Raw genomic sequence first — 25,565 nt, 5'->3', positions numbered from 1 at the left:
AAGACTTTTTGAATTACTTTGCAGTTGCTCTAGAAGCTTTTTTTGACTTCTATATGCTGGTCAAATCTACCTTATAGTAAATACAATGCATGACATCAGTCAGCACTTACTCCTTAAAATGCACCTGGAATATAATGTAATTTTGTTTTGAAGACCATGTACACTAGAAAGTGCTAATTTGGAGTTTCAGAATAATTTTACAATACTTATTTTGACAGAATTTAATTCCTTCAGAATTAAACAAACCTTGATTGTGTTTTGATTCTTCATTCTTTGAATTCTCCCTTTCTTGAATCTGTTCATCCAGTACTTTCTTATACTCAATGGTTTCTCTTGACAAGGTTTTTACACTTTCTTCTGCCTGAATCCTTTCAAGTTCCAAGCGACGGATCTTATCTTGAAGATTCTTCAGAGCAGAAAAGATGGCTGCCAAGTATAAAGCAAATACCATAATATAACAATAGGTATGAAGAAAATCACTGAAAAAAATAGAAAAAAAATTGATGACTGGGTCCAATGGAGAATCATTCTTTGGGAACAACAAATGCTAATCATTATCCCCCCAAAAAAAAAAAAATCTTGTTTTTTTTCTTACTCAAGTTGTTTATTGGTTATTTTTAATAGCCTATAAACATGAAATTGTAAAAGAATTTATTCCAATTTTAGTGTTAATTTATTCTGGTTGAATATTATATGAAATTACAAATAAGTTGAAAATGCAGAAAATTATAATAAAAATCAAGTTTATAGTGTGTAGGAAATTTTTAATTTTCTCAAAAGATTTAATCTATTATGCAGTTCAATTAAGCTTAAAATAAAAGTAAATTATTAAAAATATTTCCTTTGTTAAAAATGTATTGATACATAAAATTATTTAATTTTTCTTTAGGACAATTAAACACATATTTCAAAAAATAAAAAATCCTTTTTAAGATATCTTTTTGAGTCTCTGAAATGTTCTAAGTAAAGAGTAAAAACCCCATAACTATGATAGAAACATTTCAAGGATTTTAAAATATGGTCCAAAAAATTTGGCTGATCATGGAGAAATTCATACAACTGTCCCAAAGTACATATGAATTGTCTGAATCTTTTTTTCTGTTATTTATAGGATCACATGTAGACTCCACTTATAGAGTTAAAGCAGTCAAGCATACAAAGGACTTTATTTAATCTGCATTTTTTTTTCATTTAAGAAAAAAAAAAGTAAGCACTCTGTAAACACTTTCTCGAAAGTTTCTGACTCTAGACAATGATACACATTCATTGTAAAAACTACAGGGAATAACTAATAATACTACTACCCAGAGAGAACAACTGTCATTTTTGGTTCTTTCAATCTTTTTCTACATATGTGAGATAAATTGAGATGAAAATATTTCTAAATTTCGCTTTTAATTTTAGCTTTTTAAACAATGAACACTTGTTCATATAATCAGATAGTCCTTTTGATAAATAAAAACAAAAAAATTAAGTTAACTTCTTAGTAAAAAAATGGTCACTTTTTAAAGACTCCTGAAACAGAGTACCTTCAAAAGTGATTTCAACAATTTATACTTTCATCAGAAGTATGTCTTTGCCAACAGACTTAATTATAAAATGTATGCCATTCTGATAAGAAAAACATGACATTTCTGGTTATCTGGCTTACCAATTAAAGTTTAAATATATTTGCATACATTTTTGGCTAATTTTCTCTTTTCCAAGAATTTCCTTTATCCTTTCTTATGGGAAAAAGATTCCTTCCTTCTATTTTATTGTCTTCCTTTAACCCTAGTTTTGGTATTTATTGTTATTTTAATATATAGGTTTTCTGATTTTTCATATAGTTTTATCTAGTATTTTCTCAAGTTCTACTTTTTATGTATTTACTTTATATGTAGAACCCAATCTCACATTAGAAAAACTTTATATCTTTTCTTCTTTCGTTATTCTTAGTTTCATACATTTTTATATTTAAATATTAAGTAAAATATTTTTATTGGAGGAATAAGTTTACACATCAAATTTATCATATACTAAACTCATGCATATACTGATATATAGAAATATTATTCATATCTACTTCCCCAAGACAGTTTCTGAGCTTTCATCTATTTTGGCATTTTTAATATTATGAAAGTTTTTTAATTATTAAAGCTTTATAAACTTCAATGTTGGCACCACCTTGCCATATTACAGACATCTTTAAAATGTTTCAAAACTATTCCTATCAATTAATTCAGAATCATTTTGCCTAAGTGTCAATTTAAATGAAAATTCATGTAAACTGTAGAGGGAGAGATGCCAACTTTTTAAGAAACAAATCTTTTTATTTAACACCAGGTACACTTTTCCTTTTATTAATGAAATTTGTTCATTCACCATCTTTTTTTTTTTTTTTTTTAATGCCTGGAACATAACAGGCCCCATGTAGGAGAATCACAGATTTTATTACACATAGTTTACTTAGTCTTGCTGGCATCATCCTCAATGAGACTACAACGTAACTGGAACAAAAGCAGACATGAAATACACATACACATACCTAGAAATCTGGAAAAAAAAACCAAAACTCCAAAAACAGCTCAAAGAAGATATGAAAAGGTACAGGAAAAGAGCTCAGATATCAGTTTAACTTCCTCTGATGTCAACTAAGTTTAACCTCTTTTAAACCACTAAGGTGTGTGTATGTGTGTGTGTTTTAAATTTAATATGCTCACTATATTTTAGTATATAAGTAAAACAGCTCTTGGGAACTGTTTGCCTAACTTATACATCTCTTTTCCTGGGAATTCCTCCTTACCTTAACATGGCTGTAATTCTGATTTATTCCTTTTTTACCTTTTCACAAATCTTGCTAATTGATCCATAGCAGACACCCAGACAATAGCTATCTTCTTGGGACTTTTATCCAAAAAGCTAAAGCTAGAATTTATCAATTTAAGCTCAATTTAAAAATATGGTGGCCATGATTCTTGCTATGTTGAAGAAGCTGGTCAACGGCAAAAGAGAATGAAGCTATTGAAAAAAATTAAAAAATAAAAAAGATGAAGTGAAAATGCTGGGTGCTGATTATCTTTGAATCCCTAGTTCCTCACATTATTTTTTTTTTAAAGGCAAAACTTAGAATTTATTTGTTAAAGTGATGTAAGCCTAAATTCTAGAATAAATCAGTTTCAAAACTAGTTCACAAAACCCAGAATCATGGCTCAGAGAGTTTATTATGCAGCATAGCACAGCCACATATATCCAAACCAGAAATAATGCTTCCCTGGGATCCCTGGGACTTTGACTATGCTAGACAATCTGTGAAATCCACACACTATTTAAATAAACCCCCTCTTAGAATACAAAACAGGATACCTCCAAACAGAAAGAGCATATTTCAAACCCTGAACACAAAATGGGAAGAAGCTGGCAGAGAAGGGAAAGATGGCAGCAGCCTCTGAGGAGCTAATCAGAGCTGTCATCACTCTAATTACTATATGGCTCCTTTCTCCATCACTTGCTTCATTTACTTCACCATCTTCTGTTGCTGTGCTCTTAGTAATCTTGGACGACATGCCACCCTCACTCTCATCTGCTGTGCTTTCCTGGGAATTCTGGGACATAATCTCTTCACCTTGCAAGTCCCAGCTTTTAAGACTGTCCAGCCAGAAAGCCTTTCTGCAATTGATGAGGACTAGCATGGCTTTGACTCTGCAAACTACTTAGAGCTCCAGGGTTTTTCTGAGCACATGTTTGATGAGTCTCATGTCCTGGTGAATCTTGGAATGCTCATACAGGTGGTGAAGCAGCCTCACATCCAGCTGGAAATTTTCCAGTAAGCTCAGCACACTGGTGTTTTCAAAAACTGATGTTTAGGAGTGACCATACATTGCTTCAGAAATGCTTCCACAAAGAGATGCCCACACTTCAAACATACATGCAGAATATGATGATTATCAAATACTTTCATAAGCTTGATGAGGACCCTGAAGTCTCAAATAGCCATGTTCCAGCAGAGGAGCTTCTCTTCGTGAATCTGCTATTGAGTCTGCTGCTGTGCTAGCCTGGAGATCTTTCACTGTCTTCTCACGTTCAGCATTATCACGCGGAAAAAAAATGACAAAGGTGTGCCTTCTCAGGGAAGGGAATGTAGCGGAAGATGCACCTTTTGAAGAGTTGATCAGTTCTGGGACACCAATACTAGTAATCTCCACTATGGCTTTCAGAACATTGTCTGTGTGCTCCAGGTAGATGCAAAGTATATCATGTATGCAGCTGCTCACTAAAGAAGCTGTTCTTCTTTTTCTCCCCATGTGACCACACTGGACAGAGGTACTGTTTGGCCAGGGAAGCAATTTTTTCTTTCTTCAGAGCAGGAGTTATAGATTTCTCCAAAAGTACCATTGAAAATCTGCTGAACTAAAGACCTCACTGGAAACTAAAAATGCTGGGATGAAAATTCTGCAAGTAACTGAAACTCTGACTGACCAATTCCTCCAATGGCTGCTTGTGTTCTATTTGCTTAAGTCAGCTAGTGAGGACCTCGAGGGCTAAGTACAGTAAATTATGATTTCCAATGTGAAAAATTCCACTCCAAGCAAAAAATCCACGAAAAATTTGCAGTGGGCTCTGACAACAGGAAGCCATTATGTGGTACTCATGAGCCTTCACTCCTGGCCATCAACTTCACCATGATCCTCAGCAACTAAGCACTGGAAATAGTTGTGTTCTCCAGATGGTTACACATCAGGTTCAGCAGTTGAACAACACAATGAACAATTTCTGGGGCAGACCTCTGATGGAGATGTGAGAATCCAATATTCTGGTTTCCTTTATTCTTGAGAAATGGGTTTCTCTTGGTAAGAGATGGTGTCAGCATATTATCTAAATTGTGGGAGAGATCTTCCAGCAAGAAATGTAGCTCAGCGGGCCCAAGCTACACAACTTCTGTAGCTTTAGTGTGCATTTCAGTATCTACGATGAATTTGGTCACAAGTTCACAACGCAGAACAGAAGGCCTCAATGTTAGCCTCTCAGAAAAATAGACTGTAATTCTGTAGTGACACTGATGTCTTTCCTCCCTTCCCTGTGAGCTCCTTGTCTACTGGCCTCTACCAGTCGGCGCAGCATCATATTCCGAATTATCTTCTTTTGCAAATGTGTCAGGGAGCGTGCTTTGCAGCCACCTGCTTTTTGTTTCCTTCCTCTATCTTATCTTTCCCCATTTTCCTTCTTTCTCTCTCTCTTTCTTTCTGAAGCAGGAGAGCTGCTATGAGGTGTTATATCTAAAGTTTCCAAGTCAAAATTTGCAGGAGAAGGAACATAGTCTGGGGGTGACTGCCCAGTACTTTTCCAGGATTTCCTGCAGTTCTACAGTGTCCTTTAGTCCAGAGAGCACCTTGCCCTTCATCCCATGTGATGTTTGTCAGCAAAAGGCATTTACAACCTCTTGGAACCAGTTGAGGGTAAGAAATATGAGTGAACACATGTATGAACACTCCTTAAGAGACATAGACTCTAACTTCTCTCCAGATTCCAAGTCAGTAAGAAATATAGGACAATGTAAGAGACCAATAATCTCCTCCAGATTTCCTTTATATTGTCTCGCCACACAAAGTCTCAAAAACAGGAAATTGGGAGCCAGGCACAATGGAGACACTAATTTTTGGCCTGCTTCCTGTGAAGTCATTGGACCACCCTCTTTTGAGAATTTCTGAGAGAACAGTGGCAGGTTGATGAAAATCCCATCACAAGTATAGTATTCTTCCAGTCCATAGAGAGCTTTCACAGGGAATGGAAAGTCACCTCCTGGAACACAGAAGTCTACCACTAAGTCATCTTGGAAATCATTAAAGATGGTTGGTCCAATCCATTCCAAGGTTACTCAAGTCAGCTCCTCTTTTTGGATTAGGTTGGCAAACTCCTCATAATAAAGTGCATAGGCCTGAGGAGACTGTTCACTACAAGAATGAACCAACCTCAGCAAGGAGGTCACCTATGTACACTACTCATTGCTCAGCTCAGGTCAACTCTCCTTTGGGTCAAAGTACATTTACTTCTCTGTTGCCACGATACCAGCCATACTGACACCACAAATAACCCCAATATGTTTGTACTTAAATATGGTGCTAGAGAGCTGCTTTTGTACCACCAGATGCATGACATCCTGGATGTGGCTGCTGGCTTCATGATGTTTGCTAAATGCCAGAATGCTGAGAATATAGAAGAGTTTTCGTATTTGCTGAGGGGACATATTATCCAGACAATCTAAAATGCCCTTCACAAAGATGGCATTCAGCCTCATAGGAGTTGGGTTTAATACTAACAACCCAAGGAGGGCTTACAATGCAGTATCAACTTCCATTTCATTCCCACTGCAGACGTAGGTCACTGTAGACATAGGGCACCAACTGCTTCCTGCTGGCAGTGATAAAAAACTTAAAAGAGCATTTAATTTATAGGAGACTGACTGCCAAACAAATTTATATTCTGATCTTGAGTGTAGAACAAACTCTGAGCAAGCAACAGAATGGATAGACAAATAACCTTCAGAATATTCAATATCTATAATGAGTATAGAAAGAAACTAATCTTGAATGCAGCCTGATTTAATCATTTTTAGTACCCTTTCAATGTTCTTCTTTGCCTGAGTGTTGGTGCTATAAATGATGAAAATCATTGCCTGGTTGAAATTCTTGTGCTCAGACACTGGGGCAATGTTTGCAATTGCCTTAATCCAGTCTTCTGAAATGATTTTCTCAGATCTAACAGTCAACTTTGAGATATCAAAGAGAAGGATTTGCTCATCCTTCACATTCCTACTTGATTTGGGAAGCCTGAAACTATGATGTCAAAATAAAATGCTGTGGATCCAGCTACTCCCGAAGCTCAGAAATTACCTCACATGCTTTGGTGGCTGTCAGGAAATGAAGAATGAACTTGACTATCATAGGTTTAAGCCATCCAATCTGATTGAGGACAGTTGACCCATCACCAACTGGTGGACCTTAGATAGGAAGTTTGGGTCAAGTTGGAGGCTGGAAAAGACATCCAGGATTGGGACAGTGAGGGGAGTATTCTCCATTAATAGGTCATCAGCATGCTAGGCATCCCCTAAGATCTCAGGTTGCCTGGTAACAGTCATGCTGCAGATACAATGAGTGAGACAGATCAGCTGCATAATCTTGGTGGTGAGGTCCTTGCCATCCACGACTCTGTCAAGCCATTTTAGGTGACTGAAAATGAGTTGAGGCATGTTGATTTCATTACTGCTCACAGTTTTGAAAAAAATACTCTGGCAACTTTTCAAATAAGGTTTTGATAATAGCAGGTTATATGTCAATCCTCAGAAGCAGTTTGATTAGGCTCTTAAGCCACCCACGCTGGCTTCCTCATTGTGCAGACGTTCACAGGACAAGAGGCAGTTCCTCAAACTGTCATGTTCTTCAGTGTAAGATTCCAGGCTATGGAGAAATTCTTCTATCACTCTGGGATAAGAAGGATATTTCCTCAGGAAACAAAATAGCTTCTTTTAGAAAACTATCTGATCCATGGCTAATTGATTCTGATTCTCTCTAGTTTTAAGAATAAGTCCTGATCTTAAGAAGACTTACAAAGACAGTGTCATTTTCTTCAACTTCATTAAGAACATTAAGATTCCTTTCTCTTTTTGGGAAGTGGTTGCTTCCCAGCTGTGGAGGTATCTTCCCTCAGGGTCTCCTTATCCTCAGATTTTGACAGCCTTCTTTTGGAAATCATTTTGAGTGAAGTTCTCCATACTTAAAATTACACTCCTTGCTTTCCACTTTCCTGCCTGGGGTGATGTTGCTTTGGTTCCTCACATTCTTAAAGTCCACTTGTACACTTTTCTTTCCTGTTCTTGGTTGTTTAATCATCCCGTGCATGCTTATAAAACAAAACCATTCTTTTTTACCAAAGTTAATTCATTGGTGGAAACTAGTTCATAAATTTCTATCATTTATAACTAAGTTTTTATTAACTGTACTTTGTTTTCTGAGCTCTTTTAAAAAAGAAATCTGTTATCAGAAAGATACAATGCTTTTATTCTACCAATGGCTAGTTATATATTTAAAAAACATAAAACACAGATGTACACAAACACATCCCTGAACACATTTTCTGTCAAAATAAAATTTTATATAAGAGAGTTAATAGTAAACTTTTACTTCATGCCTTTATATTCTAGTTTCCCAATTAGAGATTTTTGGAGCCCAGTAATTACTTTACATTTTGTATCTTCATTTGAAGAGCTATATTTAGTATATATTTTCAGTTTCATATTTACTTCTTTCTTACAAACTTGTTTTCCTTCTAGGTTAAAAGACATTCTAGATGACTAAGTGATGGATTTTAAGAGTTTTTTTTCCTTAGAAAGATCTAAGAATGAGCTATTACTTTTTCTCCCTTCTATTGCTCTGTCTTCTATGAGTTCATGAACCACTGTGCCATTTTCATTCAAATCACATGGAAAGACCCCTAAATGAAATATACACTATAGGTAGAAATAATGCATGCTGTGGTTGGATATGAGGTAACCCCAAAAGCTCACATGTGAGACAATCCAAGAAGTTTCAGAGGAGGTTGGCTTTGAATTTATGATCCTCCTGCCTTGGTCTCCCAAGCTTCTGGGATTAAAGGCTTGTGCCACCTTTCCCGGCCAGTTCAACAAATATTGATAGACAACATCCGATGTGCAAGGCACTATGTAAGATGAAGTACATTAATTAAGAAAGCCTCCGTAGTCAGGGAACTATATAGAACAAATGTTGTCATCTACATTCTTCCCACACCTGGTTAAAAAAACAAAAACAAAAACAAAACCCCCAAAAACAAAAAAAGAAATATATAAGAATAGAACATTATGGATATACATTATGGATATACTCACATCATTTATTACTATGTACCTCAAAGTAGGGGCATGAGCCTATGACAGGCAAGATTCACCAGACCTTTTCAGGCTCTACTGAGGTAAGCACTATTTTCATAACATAAATGGAACTTATTTACTCTTTTCACTGTGTGGACACTTGCAATGATGATGCAAAGTGGTACTGAGTAAAACTATAAATTTTTAATTGACAAAACAAAAAGCTAGTTTTAGGAAAAAATAAATAAAATTTACAAACCCTTAGCCACTCTAATGAAAAGGAGAGAGAAAACTCAAAATTACTAAAATTCGTGATAAAAAAGGCAATATCACAACAGACACTACTGAACTACAGAAGACAATTAGAAACTATTTTGAAAATTTATAGTGCAATAAAATAGAAAACCTTGAAGATACCAACAAATTTCTAGAGTCACATGATCAATCCAAAATGAAACAGGAGGACATATACAATTTAAAGATCAATTTCAAGCAAGGAAATAGAAGATGCCATTAAAAGCCTACCAAGAAAAGACCTGGACCAGACAATTCACAGACAAGTTCTACAAGACCTATAAAGAATTAATACTAACACTCCTCAAATTTTTCCATGAAAAGAAAAGGAGGGAACCCTTCCAAACTCATTCTATGAGGCTAGTATTATCCTGATTCCAAAACACCAGGCAGAGACACATCAAGGAAAGAAAATTTCAGACATATATCCCTGATGAACACAGATGTAAGAATTCTCAATAAAATTCTGGGAAATCATATACAAAATCATATTTAAAAAAATAGTGTACCATGACAAGTCGGGTTCATTCCAGGGATGAAAAAGTTGGTCCAACATATGTATATCAATAAATGTAATTCATCACATCAACAGACTTAAAGAATCATATATCAGTTAATGCAGAGAATACATTTGACAAAATACAGCACCCTTTCATGTTCAAAACACTAGAAAAACTAGGGATAGTAGCAACATACCTCAACACTGTAAAAAGCTATCTACAGTAAGCCCAAGGCCAACATCATTCTAAACCGAGAAAATCTGGAAGCATTCCCTCTAAAAACTGGAACAAGACAGGGATGCTCTTTCTTCACTTCCATTCAACACAATCTTTGAAACTCTAGCCAGAGCAATTAGACAGACCAAAGAAAATAAAGGGCTACAAATAGGAAAAAGAAGAACTCAAACTATCATTATTTGCCAGTGACTTGATTCTATACTTATAGGATCCAAAAAACTCCACCAGAAAGCTTTTAGAAGTAATTAATAAATTTGGCAAAGTAACAGGATATAAAATCAACACCCATAAATCAAATGCATTTCTATACATCAGTGCTGAAGCCTCTGACAGAGAAATTAGGAGAACTACCTTCATTAACAATAGCCTCAAAGAAAAAAAATATACTTGGGAACAACTTAACAAAAGAAGTGGAAAACCTCTACAATGAAAACTACACAACACTGAAGAAAGAAACTGAAGAAGACCTTAGAAGATGGAAAGATATCCCATGGTCTTAGATAGGCAGAATTAATACTGTTACAATGGCCATACTACCTAAAGCACTATATAGATTCAATGCAATTCCAATTAAAATCCCAATGTCATTCCTTATAGAAATAGAAAAAGCAATCATAAGAGACCCAGAATCACCAAAGCAATCCTTAGAAAGAAGAATGAAGCAGGAGGCATCACTATACTAGACCTTAAACTATACTACAAAGCTATAGAAACAAAAACGGCATGTACTGGCACCCAAACAGACATGTAGACCAATGGTATAGAATAGAAAACGCAGAGAGAAACCCACATACATACAGTTATCTCATACTAGACAAAGGTGCCAAAAACATACATTGGAGAAAGGATAGCCTCTTCAACAAGTGGCGCTGGGAGAACTGGAAATCCATATGCAGCAAAATGAAACTAAACTCCTATCTCTCACCTTGCCTAAAACTCAACTCAAAGTGGATTAAGGACCTAGAAATTAGACCAAAGACCTTGCACCTAACAGAGGAAAAAGTAGGCACAAATCTTCATCACGTTGAAGCAGGCCCTGATTTCCTTAACAAGACTACTAAAGCTAAAGAAATAAGATCAATAATCAATAAATGGGATAGATTTAAACTAAAAAGCTTCTCAGCAAAAGAAAAGAGAAGCAAAGAAAAGAAGCAATCAATAAGGTGAAGAGACAGCCTACATTTTGGGAGCAAATTTTTGCCACACACGTCAGATATAGCACTAATCTCCAGGATATATATAAAGAACTAAAAAAACTCAACACCAAAAAAACAAACAACCTAATCAATAAATGGGCTAAGGAGGTGAAATGACACTTCTCAGAAGATATACAATCAATCAACAAATATATGAAAAAATATTCAACATCTCTAGTAATTAGAGAAAGGCAAATCAAAAAGATTTCATCTCATGCCAGTCAGAATGGCAGTTATCAAGAATACAAACAATAAGTGCTGGCAAGGATGTGGGGGAAAAGGCACACTCATACACTGCTGATGGGACTGCAAATTACAAACACTATGGAAAGCAGTATGGAGATTCCTCAGAAAACTTAGAATGGAACCACCATTTGACCCAGTTATCCCACTCCTCAGTTTATATCCAAAGAACTTAAAAACAGCATACTACAAAGACACAGCCACTTTAATGTTTATAGCTACACAATTCACAAAAGCTAAAATGTGGAACCAACCTAGATCCCTTCAAAAGATGAATGGCTAAAGAAACTGTGGTATATATACACAATGGAATATTACTAAGCATTATAAGAGAAATAAATTATGACATCTTCAGGTAAATGGACAGAGTTGGAGAATATCATGCTAAGTGAAATAAGCCAATCCCAAAAAACCAAGGCCCAAATATTTTCTCTGATAAGTTGATGTTAATCCATATGGGGGGAGGTGGGGTGGGGCATGGGAAGAGTGGTGGAACTTTGGATGGGGCAAAGGGGAAGGGAGGATAGGGCACAGGAATAGGAGATGGTGAAATGAGACGAACATCATTACCCTAGGTACATGTATAACTGAGTGAATAGTGTGTCTCTACTTCATGTACAACCAGAGAAGTGAAAAATTGCGCTCCATTTGTGTACAACGCATTGAAAATCTTTCTGCTGTCATGTATAACTGATTAGAACTAATAAAAAATAAATAAATAAATGTAAAAAAACTATCAATTTTTTAGCTCAAATAAAGGTAGTGGTACTTAACTAATTTTAAGCTTTTCTTGTAAGGAAAAACAAGCCACTATGTCCTTATAAAGTAGTAAAAACTGTTAAATCTTGATCATAACTACACATCTTTTATTAATGTATAACAAAAAAAGTCATGTACACATCAAATATATATATCAAAGGGTGATGGTCATGAAAAAGATTTGCCTGAAGGTTCTAATAGTAAACTTAACTGAAATCATTTCCATCAATGAATACCATTTTTATATTATTTTAATAAATTAAGGCTAAGTTAGATATTGAACAGTCATTTTCTCAAAAATGCATGAAGTGATGCTCCCCCCCCACAACTTCTAAGATCTGACTATACTTGTTCATGGTATAAAAATTCAAGTTAAGGGTTTATAATTCCACAAAACTGAACTATGCTGTGAGCTTTATAGCTTCCCAATATAAAGACTTTTCTTTTGATATCAATTATATTTTAGTGTAGTTTTTTAATGCTGTATAATGAAATATGGCAAAATTTAAAAGATGTGAATACATTAACATATCGATATAAAAACCATGCTTAGGTAATAGGCATTCAAAGTTCAAAAAGGATGAATGAATTTCAGTGTCACAATTTACAGAAAAAAGTTAGCCAGTAGACCTAACCTTTTGTTTCACTAACCTCTGAGAATTTGTCTACCTGAATGTTTTCTATATTATTAATTGATAAAGGTATTTATATGCCTATGGCATACATATCCTACCAAATTTTACTATATCTGTCTACCTAGATTATTTATGCAAATAATGTGATTTACAGTGAATCCCTATTTCACTTTGGGAAGGCTGGAATTTTGGTAATTGTGAATGGTTGCTCAAGTACAAAATATGTTTATGACTAATCTCTTATAAAAGCTCTAGTCTAAGGGGCTGGGGTTGTGGCTCATTGGTAGAGTGCTTGCCTAGCATGCATGAGGCATTGGGTTCAATCCTCAGCAACACATAAAAATAAAATAAAAATAAAGGTTATTGTGTCTACCTACAATTAAAACAAATATTTAAAAAAAAAAAAAGCTCTAGTCTAAGTCATATATGAATGGCTTTTCCTCGGCAACACTTTGCATGTTGTGCAACCCTTTGGTAGACACGTGTATTCTGTGGTGTGTCTTTTAACAATCCCCCCTCCCCTAGTAGTCTGATAAACTTTTATGAATTTCAATACCTGATGCAAAACTCTTTATAAGATACCATGAAGATGAAAAAATAATGTTAATTAAGTTAACTAAATGATTAAAACAAATGATAGGATGTTACACATTAGAATAGCAGTTAAAGGCTGACAATCTAAAAAAAAAACCAACAAAAATTGTATGATATTCAAAGAACATCATAGGTTAAAAAAGCAAAAAAATATATAACTGAAGCCCACAAAGGAGCAAAACCCCACTAATTTTCAGTTATAATTTCTTACTTAAAAATAAGCACAAGGGGGCTGGGGTTGTACCTCAGTGGTAGAGCTCTTGCCTTGCACGTGTGAGGCCCTCAGTTCAATCCTCAGCACCACATAAAAATACACAAATAAAAATAAAGATACTGTGTCCATCTACATCTATAAAAGAAAATTTAAAAAAATTTAAAAAAGCACAAGGGGCTTGGGTTGTAGCCCAGTGGTATAGCATTTACCTAGCATGTGTAAAACACTGGGTTCAATTCTCAGCACCACATATAAGTAAATAAAATAAAGGTCCATTGACAACTAAAAAAATATTTAATAAAAAAAAGCACAAAATAAAATAACTATGCAATTGAGCTCTTAACTCTGTAGGAACACAAGACCTGAGAATTACAAATTAATACTTCCACTACAATATTATATCTAGTTCTGATCTTCACATCTGTGAAAACAAAAAATTCAGAGTACAGCAAATTATTAAAGAATGAAGGATCAAGAAAAAATTAGGTGGGGAGGTGGATTTTTTTTTTCACAGAGCAATCAGTAAAACTTTCAGCCCAGTAATGTTAACAATAAAGCTAAAATCTGTTTTTGCATCACTAGTGATTTTAAGGAATATGAAAGAAGGGGGAAAATGGAGATGATGGGAAAAACAAGACAAATAACATGCAAAACTGTAAATAAGTTTGTTTTACATCTTTAGAGAATAGCATGGTGAACTATTTTAAAAATGTCTCGGGATATTATCCTATTGTTATATTGTATTATACAGGTGGCCTTCAACATCCATTGGTAATACAATGGTTATCCAATCCAATGATTATGAAAACCTTCCCATCCCACACCAGATACGAAAATCCATAGATGCTCAAGTCCCTTAGACGGAATGGTGCAGAATTCACATATAATCATCACATATACTTCCATATACTTCAATCATCCCTAATAGAAGAATTGAAATGCTATGCAAACAGTTGTTATGATGTGTTATGGAATAATGACAAAGAAAAAAGTTTACATGCTTGCTACAGATGTAATTTTTTTTCTCAAATATTGCTGACCAGTTGGTTCAATCAATGGATTCAGAACCCAGAGATATAGAAGACTACAGTACTTTTACAGTGTTTACTTCCATCAATCCAACAATACCTGCTTTTCAAACGGAAGGACAGACACCAAAATCATCATCCCCTTTATATCCACAAAAATTAAAGGCTTTAAGTTATGAACAAAGGATTAAGATATTTCAAAAACAACACTGAGGAGGGTAGAGAGGTATGTGCTAGAGAAGCTAGAGGAAAGAAACACCTCTTGATGTAAATAATATATATTTGCTTTAAAGAACAAGTATAATTCCAGACAAAGAAAATATCAGTATGAGGCTGGGGATATAGCTCAGCTGGTAGAGTGCTTGCCTCCCATGCACAGGCCCCAAGTTCAATCCCCAGCACCACAAGAAACAAACAACAAAAACCTTTTTCATTGCTGGTCAGACTGCAGATTGCTGCAACCAATATGGAAAGCAGTGTGGAGATTCCTTAGAATACTTGGAATGGAATCACCATTTGACCCAGCTATCCCACTCCTTGGTCTATACCCAAAGGACTTAAAAACAGCCTACTATAGTGACATAGCCACATCAATGTTCATAGCAACAAAATCCACAATAGCCAAACTGTGGAACCAACATACATGCCCTTCAATACATAAATGGATAAAGAAACTAGTATATAAACACAAGGGACTATTACTCAACAATAAAAGAATAAAATTATGGCATTTGCAGGTAAATGGATGGAATTAGAGAATATCATGCTAAACGAAGTAAGCTAATCCCCACAAACTAAGGGCCAAATATTTTCTGATAAGTGGATAATAATCCATACTGGGGGCAGGGGCATAGAAGGAAAGATGGTGGAATGAGAAGGACATCATTACCTTAGGTACACATAGTATTGCATGAATGGTGTGACCCTACTGTGAGTACAAGCAGAAAAGTCAAAAATTGTGCTCCATTTGTAATATAATGAATCAAAGAGCATTCTGCTGTCATGTCACTGATTAGAACAAAAGTTTAAAAAAAAAAAAAGAATACAAGTAACAATGTTGGTGAGGACGTGGGGAAAATATACATGCATACATTGCTAATGGGACTGCAAATTGGTACAATCACTCCTGAAAGCACTATAGTTCCTCAGAAAACTTGCAATGGAACCACTATTTGACTCAGTTATACCACCCCTCAGCATTTACCCAAAGGATTGAAAATCAGCATATTACAGTGACATAGCCACATCAATGGTCATAGCAGCTCAATTCTCAATAGCTAAGCTATGGATCCAGCTTAAGTGCCCTTCAACGGACGATCACCAAAGAAAATATTGTATATATACACAAGAGAATATTACTCAGCCATAAAGAAGAATGAAATTATGGTACTTGAGGGTAAATGGATAGAAGTGGAGACTTTCATGTTAAGTGAAAGGAGCCACTCCAAAAAAAACCAAAGGCCAAATGTTCTCTCTGATATGCAGATGCTAACTCACAATAGGCAGTGGTGGAGATCAAGAAGGGGAGGTTTACTGAATTGGACTGGGGAGTCAGGGTTGGAGGGGGAATGGGAAAGACAGTAGAATGAATTGAACATAGCTTTCCTATGTTCATATATGAATACATGACCAGTATAACTCCACACCATGTATAGCCACAAAAATGGGAAGTTATATTCCATGTTTGTATGATATGCCAAAACATATACTACTGTCACGTTTTACTAAAAAGAACAAATTAAAAAAGAGAAATTAAAAAATAAAAATAATATTTAAAAAAATTTCAGTATGAGAGAAAACAAGGGAAAGGCTTGCAAACTTCAAGTTGATATGATAGGCAGAATGGAAACCTAATCTCTGGCTACTCTGGTGAATTATGATACATAGCAAAAAGGACTTTCAGAGATGTTAATAAGGTTATGGCTCTTAAGATACTGAGACTATTCCTGAACCTAACTAATTACATGAGTAGAAAGTTTCCTCTAGTTATGGTTAGAGAAATGTAGCCACAGCAGAAGTCAAAGAGATTTAAAGCATATGAGACCTGATTCATTGTTGCCATAGGAGACCAAGAGGAAAGCATGAGTAGGAATAAGAAGTCTAGAGAGGTGAAGACTGGTCTTGACAGCAGGAAAATGAAACTGTAGTCCAGCATCAACAAGGAATTGAATTTGGCCAAGAATATGAATGTGTGGAAGCAGATCGTCCCTAGCATCTCCAGAGAGAATATGCCCAGTCAATACCTAGATTTGAACCATATCAGACTGTCAGCAGAGAAGAACCCACCCAGATTTCTGACCTATAGAAAACTATAACATGAATAATTTGTGTTATTTAAAGTGGCTTAGTTTGTGGCATTGTGTTTATATATTTATTGTGTCTGGCTTTAACCTAGAGGCCCTCTAACATCAAGCCATATCCCCAGTCCATTAACAAAAAAAAAAAAAAAAATATATATATATATATATATATATATATATATACTTATAAAATTATATATAAAATATATATATAAATATATATATGTATACCTATTTATTTATATTTTATGACTATTTATTTATTTTTTATATAATGCTGAGGATCAAACCCAGTGCCTCCCCCGTGCTAGGCAAGCACTCTTGTCAGGTTGCTGAGGCTGGCCTTGAACTTGCTATCCTCCTCCTCAGTCTCCTAAATTGCCAGATTACAGCTGTTTGTGGTATTTGTTAAGGCAGGCAAGAAAACCAATAGAGGTACATGTATGTCACAATGTCTTCCACAATTTTGTAATTACAATGTGCCAATTAAAAATTAATTTTAAAAAAGAAAATTAACATAGATGTCAAGCTCTAAGAACAAATATATTTCAAGTAGCGAGAACAAAGAATGTTTAAGAAAGGAGGTAGGGATGAATTTACTAAGGCAGACAGGGTTTAAGTTGTAGGAAATCTAAGACTTCATTATTATTATGTGAGCCATGGAGAGGTGCTGAAACTTTGTTTAAAGTGAGAGACATAATAAATGGTAGTGATGTTAAGTGGGGATCAGAAGGAGACGAAAGGCATAGATATTTGTTAGTTTTCTATGAACATACTAGATAACAGATAAGAATGTAAATGAAATCAATGAGAATAAAAAAAAATGCTTTTGAGTTACTGCATTTTACTGAAGTAAAAACACAGTCTAGGATCCTGATTCATGTTGAAGATGATAGACTAGTGAGGTACGATTCAAAGTACTTTACCTTAAGTGATGTGGTAGATGATTATGTTCACCAATCAAAATAAAGAGCACCCAAAAAAGCATATTTTTAGTAGGCTAAAAACAGGCAGTAAAGGGGAAAACATATTTCTCAAGTTTTGAAATAATGGAGAACAAAAACAACAATTTTAAAGCAGCAGGTAAACAAAAGCAGCATCTTTTTGTCAGGGTTTATTACCTCTACTATTGCTTTCTGGATAGGCAAGGGTAGGCTTATTTGGAGAGCGTCGTAGATCACTATTAAGGAAAGGCTTATCAGATGGATATGATACATAAGGAGATGAAGAATGGCGAACCACACCCCTATTAGACCTTGATGGTTCAGCTGAGATGTTCTGAAAAATAAAAATACAGAAATTACTTTTCAAAAATTGAAACCATATTCATGACTTAAAAATTGAACTGTCTATATATTCTTCTGATAAGAGACAATGGGAAAAAAGAGCCCAATAACTATACACAGTAGAATTCAACCATCATTTATTTTAAGGAAATACAACTTTAAAAGTTTCATATTTGTCTAAATGTAGCCATATGCCCAACACTACAAAGAATACTCTCACAATCTAAATACAAACACTGTACAGAAAAAATAATGGTACTCAACAAATATTGTATCTTAAGTATATACCATGAAACATACATTCAGAAAAGTAAATATACAGAATGAGAGATTGCTACAAATTACTCTATTCTCAAATGCAACAAAATACTTCTTAAATATTTTAGTGTCCAAAACTTAAAAAAAAGAAAAAGAGATATTGTCCTTGCCTCAAAGGACTTATTTTAGTTAGAAAACAGGGAAATAATCAGAAAACATAAAGACTTACCAACATTCATATATAAAACTTTATTTCCACACATACATCATCTGTCATGAATGGAATTCTAACAAATTTAGGATTATGTTCCATATGATATGAAAATTATATCAGAAAATTATATGATATTATATTAGAAGATAATGATGGACTTTCTTTGATACAGTGGAGAAAATAATCAAAAAGTTGAAGTCTATGGTAGAAGTTGTGACTATGACTGTTCTAAATTATCAAACATCCATTTTTCTTTTTTCAACTGCCACAGCAAAGTCTTACCTTTTGAGAACTGCACTTTATAGAGTACTAAATAATCTGTGTTCAGAAAAGCACAAAGGAACAATAAATATTGACAATAACAATAAACAACTTGTGGAACAGACAAACGCTATCAAAATACATATATTTAAATGTTACTAAAACCAAAGATTCTACTTTCATGTTAGAAATCACATAAATTCCCAGTTGGTTTACAACAGGAAATATAAAACATACACTATTGCTGTGAAAACAAGAAGGTAAATAATATGATCAAGGTGAAGATATTCTAGAAATGAAAAACTAGATTGCATTATAATATCTTTCAATGTAATCCACCTCATTCAAGTAAAAATCCACATGATCAACAAGTATGAGAGCATTGAATAACATTCATTATCCAGCAAAGAATATTTTATGGCAATATAAAACTTCATCAAAAACCATGGCAAACATACTTCATTTTGCAAAATTTGAAACATTCCTTTTAAAACCAAAAACAAAACAAAGCCCTCTGCACAACTTCTAGTTGATGTTCTTAATACTAAATTGCATCTCTTAAATTTAAGCATATTAGGATAGCGAAAAGAACAGATACTACAATTGAAAAGAAAGAATCCAAACTTCACAGATTATGATTCTCTAAATAAAAAACACCAAAGAATACTAAATTATTAGAATTAATTTGAGCCTGGAAAGGTTACTAGGTAAAATTCATGTACAAGAATCAGTAATTCTATACATTAGTTGGAAAATGCAACTTAAGAAAGCACAGGTCATACAATAAAAAAGTTAACTAGAATTAATGTTCGGAAAAAAGATTCAGTATACTTCAAAATATCAGATTAAAACAGAAATTCAATGAAATTTCAATTAAAATTCCAAAAACAAGTTCAACTATTTCTATTGAAGAAAAGCAAAGACCAAGAATACTAACATTTCTCTTAAGAACAAAGAAGATAACCTCCCCTCACTCCCAACTATGTAGAAAGGAGAATCACTAAGACAGTGAGTATCTAGAAAGAAAAAACAAAACAACAACAAAAAAGGGCAAAGCACCCTAACAAACTAATAAAAACATGGAAATTAATATACTCACAGAGCTAAAATTGTGGACCTTTGGGGAAAGGTTAACTTTTTAACAAGTAGTTCCAGGACAATTGTTTCGTCTTAAATAAAACATTAAATTAAATAAATTTCAAGTAAATTAGGATTTAAAAGCTCCAAATTTAAAATGTATAGTGAATAATTTAGAATAATACCATTAAGATCTTAGAATGAACGAAGAATTTTTCAAATCACTAATTGTAGAAAGGAATGACTGACAAATTTTACCACTTTAGTATTAAGTATTAATCAAAAAATACCAAAGACAAGCAAAGATGTCTTTGGACTAGTCCTATCAGAGTGAGGATTAACATTCAGAACACAAATGAGTATACATCAATAAGAAAAAACAGCCCGGTAAAAAATAGGCAAAAGATATGGATGGGCATTTCATAAAAGAAAAACACACAAAAGACTAGCAAAAAAGGTATGAGAAAAAAGGTGCATTCTCATCAATGACTAGGGAAGCATAAATTAGAAAGAGAATAGGATAACATTTTATAACTTACCCCTTAGAAAAAATTTACAAGTAGAATAATACTACCCATTAAAGGGGACACAGAATAAAGAGGACTGTTGGTTGGCATATACATAGAAAAACAATTTAGCATGAGTAAGCCAAAGTTGTACCTATTCTATGATAAATCAATTTCACTCACAAGTACACCTACTGAACTATTTTCATTCTCTCATTTTTGAAAATGACAAAGCATAAACCAAACACATATTTTATAAGCCTGTATTGAGGTCTAACCCACATGCCAATCTGCAAGTTGCCCCTCTCAAACTTTTTGTTTCGCATTTGGTATATTTTGGTTGACATATGTGAAGCAAACCTAGCATTGCACAAACACGTACTTGAATAAGAAAGAATCTTGTAGACTCCCTGAGAACCCTGTAGAGACCCGCCTAAAGTTCCCTAGATCACTTCCAAAACTGCTGCTTTAGAGAAATTTTTGCCATGTTGAGCATTAAGGATTTCAAGATTGTTATAATATCTAACAAACAAAAAAACCCAAAGACCCCCAAAGCCTATCAAGATACTACATAGTAGTATAAATGAGATGAACTCTTACCCTTGACTAACTTCATGCATTACTTTGCCCATTTGAAAATGTAAATATGTCAACCCCACAAGGTTACTGTGAGAATTATATGATTTCATATATGAAAAATGCTTAAAATAATGCCTGTCAGTATCATCTAAGTATTAAATATTATGGTCTTAGAAAGTACAGTAGTGTGGGATGGAAGAACGGAAAGATTAAAAAAAAGGCAGGGAAGCATTCACTTTATTATCCCCCAAAATAAAATATATCTTAAAATATATTTCATATTATAAAATCTATGATATATTAAAAAAATTATGGAAATTAATATGAAGCTACTGTGTTGCTTGGTTAAAGGACGGGACTAAAAAGCTTAAGACAAATTAGGAGATTAATTTATTAAGTCCAAAGTGACATAAGGGTGTTACACATGGATTAAGAAAATATTAACAGACGGCCTGAACAGACACTTCTCAGAAGAGGATATATAATCAATCAACAAATATATGAAAAAATGTTCATCATCTCCAGCAATTCGAGAAATGCAAATCAAAACTATTCTAAGATTTCATCTCACTCCAGTCAGAATGGCAGCTACTATGCAGACAAACAACACTAAGTGTTGGAGAGGATGTGGGGGAAAAGGTACACTTATACATTGCTGGTGGGACTGCAAATTGGTGCAGCCAATATGGAAAGCAGCATGGAGATTCCTTGGAAAACTTGAATGAAACCACCATTTGACCCAGCTTTCCCTCTCCTTGGTCTATACCCAGCATACTATAGGGACACAGCCACATCAATGTTTATAACAACACAATTCATAATAGCCAAACTGTGGAACCAACCTAGATGCCCTTCACAAGATGAATGAATAAGAAAAATGTGGCATATATATATAATGGAATAGTACTCAGTAATAAAAGATCATAAAATCATGGCATTTGCAGGTAAATGGATGGAGCTGGAGACGATAATGCTAAGTGAAGTTAGCCACTCCCCAAAAAACAAATGCTGAATGTTTTCTCTGATATAAGGAGACTGATTCATAGTGGGATAGGGAGGGGGAAATAGACAAACTCTAGATAGGGCAGAGGGGTGGAAGGGAAAGGAAGGGACAAGGGGTTAGCAATGATGGTGCAATGTGATGGACAACATTATCCAAAGTACATGTATGAAAACATGAATTGGTGTGAACATACTTTATGTATAATATGAATTGTAATGCATTCTGTTGTCATTTATTAAAAATCAATAAAAATAAATGAATAAATTTAAAAAAGTTAACAGATGGAACATAAAGTCATTTTGCTGTTTCAACACTATGTTATATACCTTTACTTAGTATTAATTTCATTAAGCCCAATTATGTTGTATTCCTGTTGTCTCTTAACAGTGAGTTGATAACAAACAATAAATGTTACCTGCTGTTGCTAATCTTGCTGTTGCTGCAATGAAAAAAAAAACTCCAAAAAGACTGACTACTGCTTTCATGTTGTCAATGTTTGAGATTTATATGGTAGCTGCTTTCTAAAGATTATTATTTGTGTAAAACATCTCCATTTATTGTAATTATTTTGGTATTGGGTTTATCAATGTAAAACATACAAATTGTTAATATTCACAACCCTGACATCTTAATGAGTAGCCTTCTGGTTTTATGTTGTAGTTTTAAAGTTTTCTAATATCATATTACTTATTATCGGCTGTTTGATAATCTAAAGTGCTTTTCAAATTCTGTTGTAAATGACAGCTTTATTTCTAATGGGACATTTACTAAGTAGTGCCATTTCTTGTGCACTGAGAAACCAAGTAAGTTTGTTTCTGTTTTGAGAAATAGTAACTTCTAAATTAGACATTTTAATGCAGCAAGTCAAGGTAATTAAACTTGTTGCACTCTGACTTGTAAAAATATTAGCATAGTCTTGATACTTAGAATCCAATTAAAGCTGAGCTTAGTGCATAAAACTATCTATGCTTTCCTAACTGAAACTCTGGAAGGATTTCTGTTCAAAGCTACTGTAAGGACCAAGGGTTTACTACATCTCAGTGGCACTGCTCAACCAAGTGGCTGAATTATACACAGAATGGCTCAGAAGTCTTTCTGGTTTGGTCTCCAAGCATTAAGTTTTGAGAGCAATGGAAAAAAGTATTCCTCTCCCAAGTTTAATCAATCACATCCCCTGTATAATTCAATCATCTGACATGTTTCTAACAGTTTCTCTTTATCTTACCTTTTTCTGATCTAATCCTTGAAGAACTCCCATTGCTTCACTCATTACTTTTCCTTAATCTCCCAGAAGGCTCTGGAAACTTGTTACCCTATTCTAAGGATACCTGTGATACTTCTGGTCTCATTATCAAAAATTCTAATCATAGTCACAAAAAACTGAAACTAAGGGAAAATATGACTTCCCCAGGTGACTATGCATTCCCCTAAATTCTCTCTTTTAGTGTCTATGAAATTATTGATATTCTTCTGACTTCTTTACTCTTTTTTCATTTTCATCTACTTTTCTAGTTCATCTCATCCAACTCTACTTTCATATTACCTCTGTTTATTCCAGATTATCTCAAGTTTCCTCAAAAAGTATCTATTTGTCTTGGCACATATCTCAAAATTCTTTTTTTAAAATTAGTTCTTTTTAGTTGTACAAGACAGTAGAATCTATTTTATATAATTATTATAACTATAATACAAGCATGGTATATATCTTATTCTAATTTAGGACCCCACTTTTGTAGATGTACACGATGGTGGGATTGATTCATTGAGATGTATTCATACACACACACACACACACACACGAAAATTATGTCAGATTTATTCCACTGTGAATAACTTTTTGACAATTGCCTCTAAATGGTGAACCTGGAGACTATCATGCTGAGTGAAATAAGCCAGTCCCAAAATGCTAAAGATCAAAATTCTTGCGGTGCTTTCTCCTGCTATTTTTGTGACAATTACAACTCCTTCAGTAGGTAGCTAGTTCCACTTTCCCTTTAGGAAATCTTCTCTAACCTACCCAAGAACTGCTAATCACCTCCCCCCTTAAACTACTCTAGTAATGGTATCTCTTATAAAACTGTACTCTGTAATAATTATCTATGCATAACTTCTCTTCAATGCTTCTCTCCTTCAGAGTAAGATTTCTATCCTATTCATCTGTATAATTTTAAAGTTTAACAGTCTACAAGGCACTGAATATTTGTAAATTGGCTCCAACTTCATCACATTTACTTGTGTCTTCCCAGTGTGCATTTTCCAGAACACTGAGTTCAACACTTCTATTTGCCAAATACCAGTGACTAAACTGGCTGGTAACTCTTGTGGTGAAAACAATGTTTACTATCTCTGTGGACTCTCCCAAACAGCACTTCCACATTGCAGTCCTAGCAACATTACAGAAAGCGCGGGCTCTGGCTAAAAGGATCACGCAACAAAGTTCATGAGATAGGAGGCGGAGGCACTGCAAAGAAAACTGCATAAGCAACGACTAAAACGCACACTCAAAACACTGCGCACCGCTCAGTGACTACCTGGCCTAGGCGAGTTTTCAAGGGGAGCCGTTACACTCACGAGACTAATGGAGCTGTTTTCGCAGGCCAGGATCTGCCAAAGCCCAGTCTCAGCAATATTAGGCAATCTGGCCTGCTAGGCCACAAAGCGAATGAGGGATGAGAATAGAAACGCACCAGCCTGTTTCAATGGAAGCTAGAGGGTGTAGCTACGACTCTGGAATAGTAGAAACCTGCGCAGCGTGGAGCCTTCTAGGTACCCCCCTCCCCCCGCCACGCTGTCTTCCAGGATGGGGTCAGAAGAGGAACCGAAAACGGCCTGAAACGTGGAAGTGTAAAAAGGCGCTGGAACCAACCTAAAGCCTATTCGAATGCCGATCACTTCTTACCGAGAACTGAGAATCAGAAACTGCGGAGACCGATGCCGTCGCCATTTTTCTGTCTGCCCAGCGCGGGCCTCCGCAGCTCCGGAGCGGTCTAGATTCTCTACTACTTCAAGACTCGAGAGCCGCCCCCCAGGGGCGACCCTAAGCCGAACCCCTGATGGGAGGGGTGGGGGTAGTGGCGCCGGGTCTAAATACCCCTGCTACACACCCCCAGTGGGACGCCCGCGCTCACAGCGCACGCGGAGAGGGCAACAACACGTCCTAACAGACGTCTTCTATAGCCAATCAAAAAAGCGGACGTCTTCCTTTGGTTGGAGAAAATTCGCCTCTTCCTAGGTGACGTCACAAGTATCGCGCAGTTGCGTCTGCCGGGGCCTGGTAGCGCTGCCGGCTGCTAGGCAACTCAGGGAATTCTGCAAAGGGATTCTACAAAGGGGATTCCTTTCCAAGAGGAAATGTGAGCCAGGGTTTGTGTTGTCGCTAGTGGCAACTGAATGGAATGATTGAAGCAGAATAAAAACGAACGGGAAGTTCAAACACTCCATCATTTCTTTTGGATTTAACCCGCGAGAGAGCGTGAGCTAGACTCGGGACGCCTCTCCAGGTGAAGTATTGACCTTCTGGC

The 25,565-nt window shown here is 35.2% G+C and overlaps 1 protein-coding gene and 1 pseudogene across 2 annotated transcripts in view; both read right to left on the bottom strand.

Annotated features, from left to right (window-relative positions):
• Cep57 (centrosomal protein 57) overlaps positions 1-25,213 on the bottom strand; it is a 46,968-nt gene extending 21,755 nt beyond the window's left edge. Inside the window, exons 1-3 of one of the 2 annotated variants that reach the window (XM_046462366.2) lie at positions 24,944-25,213; positions 17,982-18,138; positions 247-426 (exon numbers count right to left, since the gene is read on the bottom strand). In XM_046462366.2, the coding sequence (XP_046318322.1) occupies positions 247-426; positions 17,982-18,138; positions 24,944-24,988 (382 nt within the window). In that variant the 5' untranslated portion in view covers positions 24,989-25,213. The remainder of the gene's footprint in view (positions 1-246; positions 427-17,981; positions 18,139-24,943) is intronic. The other variant, XM_046462365.1, reaches the window with a different exon arrangement.
• On the bottom strand, positions 847-16,956 carry LOC131424863 (Fanconi anemia group D2 protein-like; annotated as a pseudogene).
• Positions 25,214-25,565: the final 352 nt, after the last annotated feature.

This window comes from Marmota monax, unplaced genomic scaffold, assembly GCF_021218885.2.
Source record: "Marmota monax isolate L192 unplaced genomic scaffold, Marmota_monax_Labrador192_F-V1.1 WCK01_AAM20220418_F8-fsc00104, whole genome shotgun sequence".
In the NCBI taxonomy this organism is placed as follows: domain Eukaryota; kingdom Metazoa; phylum Chordata; class Mammalia; order Rodentia; family Sciuridae; genus Marmota; species Marmota monax.
The sequence above is the reverse complement of the archived record's forward strand: the minus strand, read 5'-3'. Positions and strand labels throughout refer to the sequence as shown.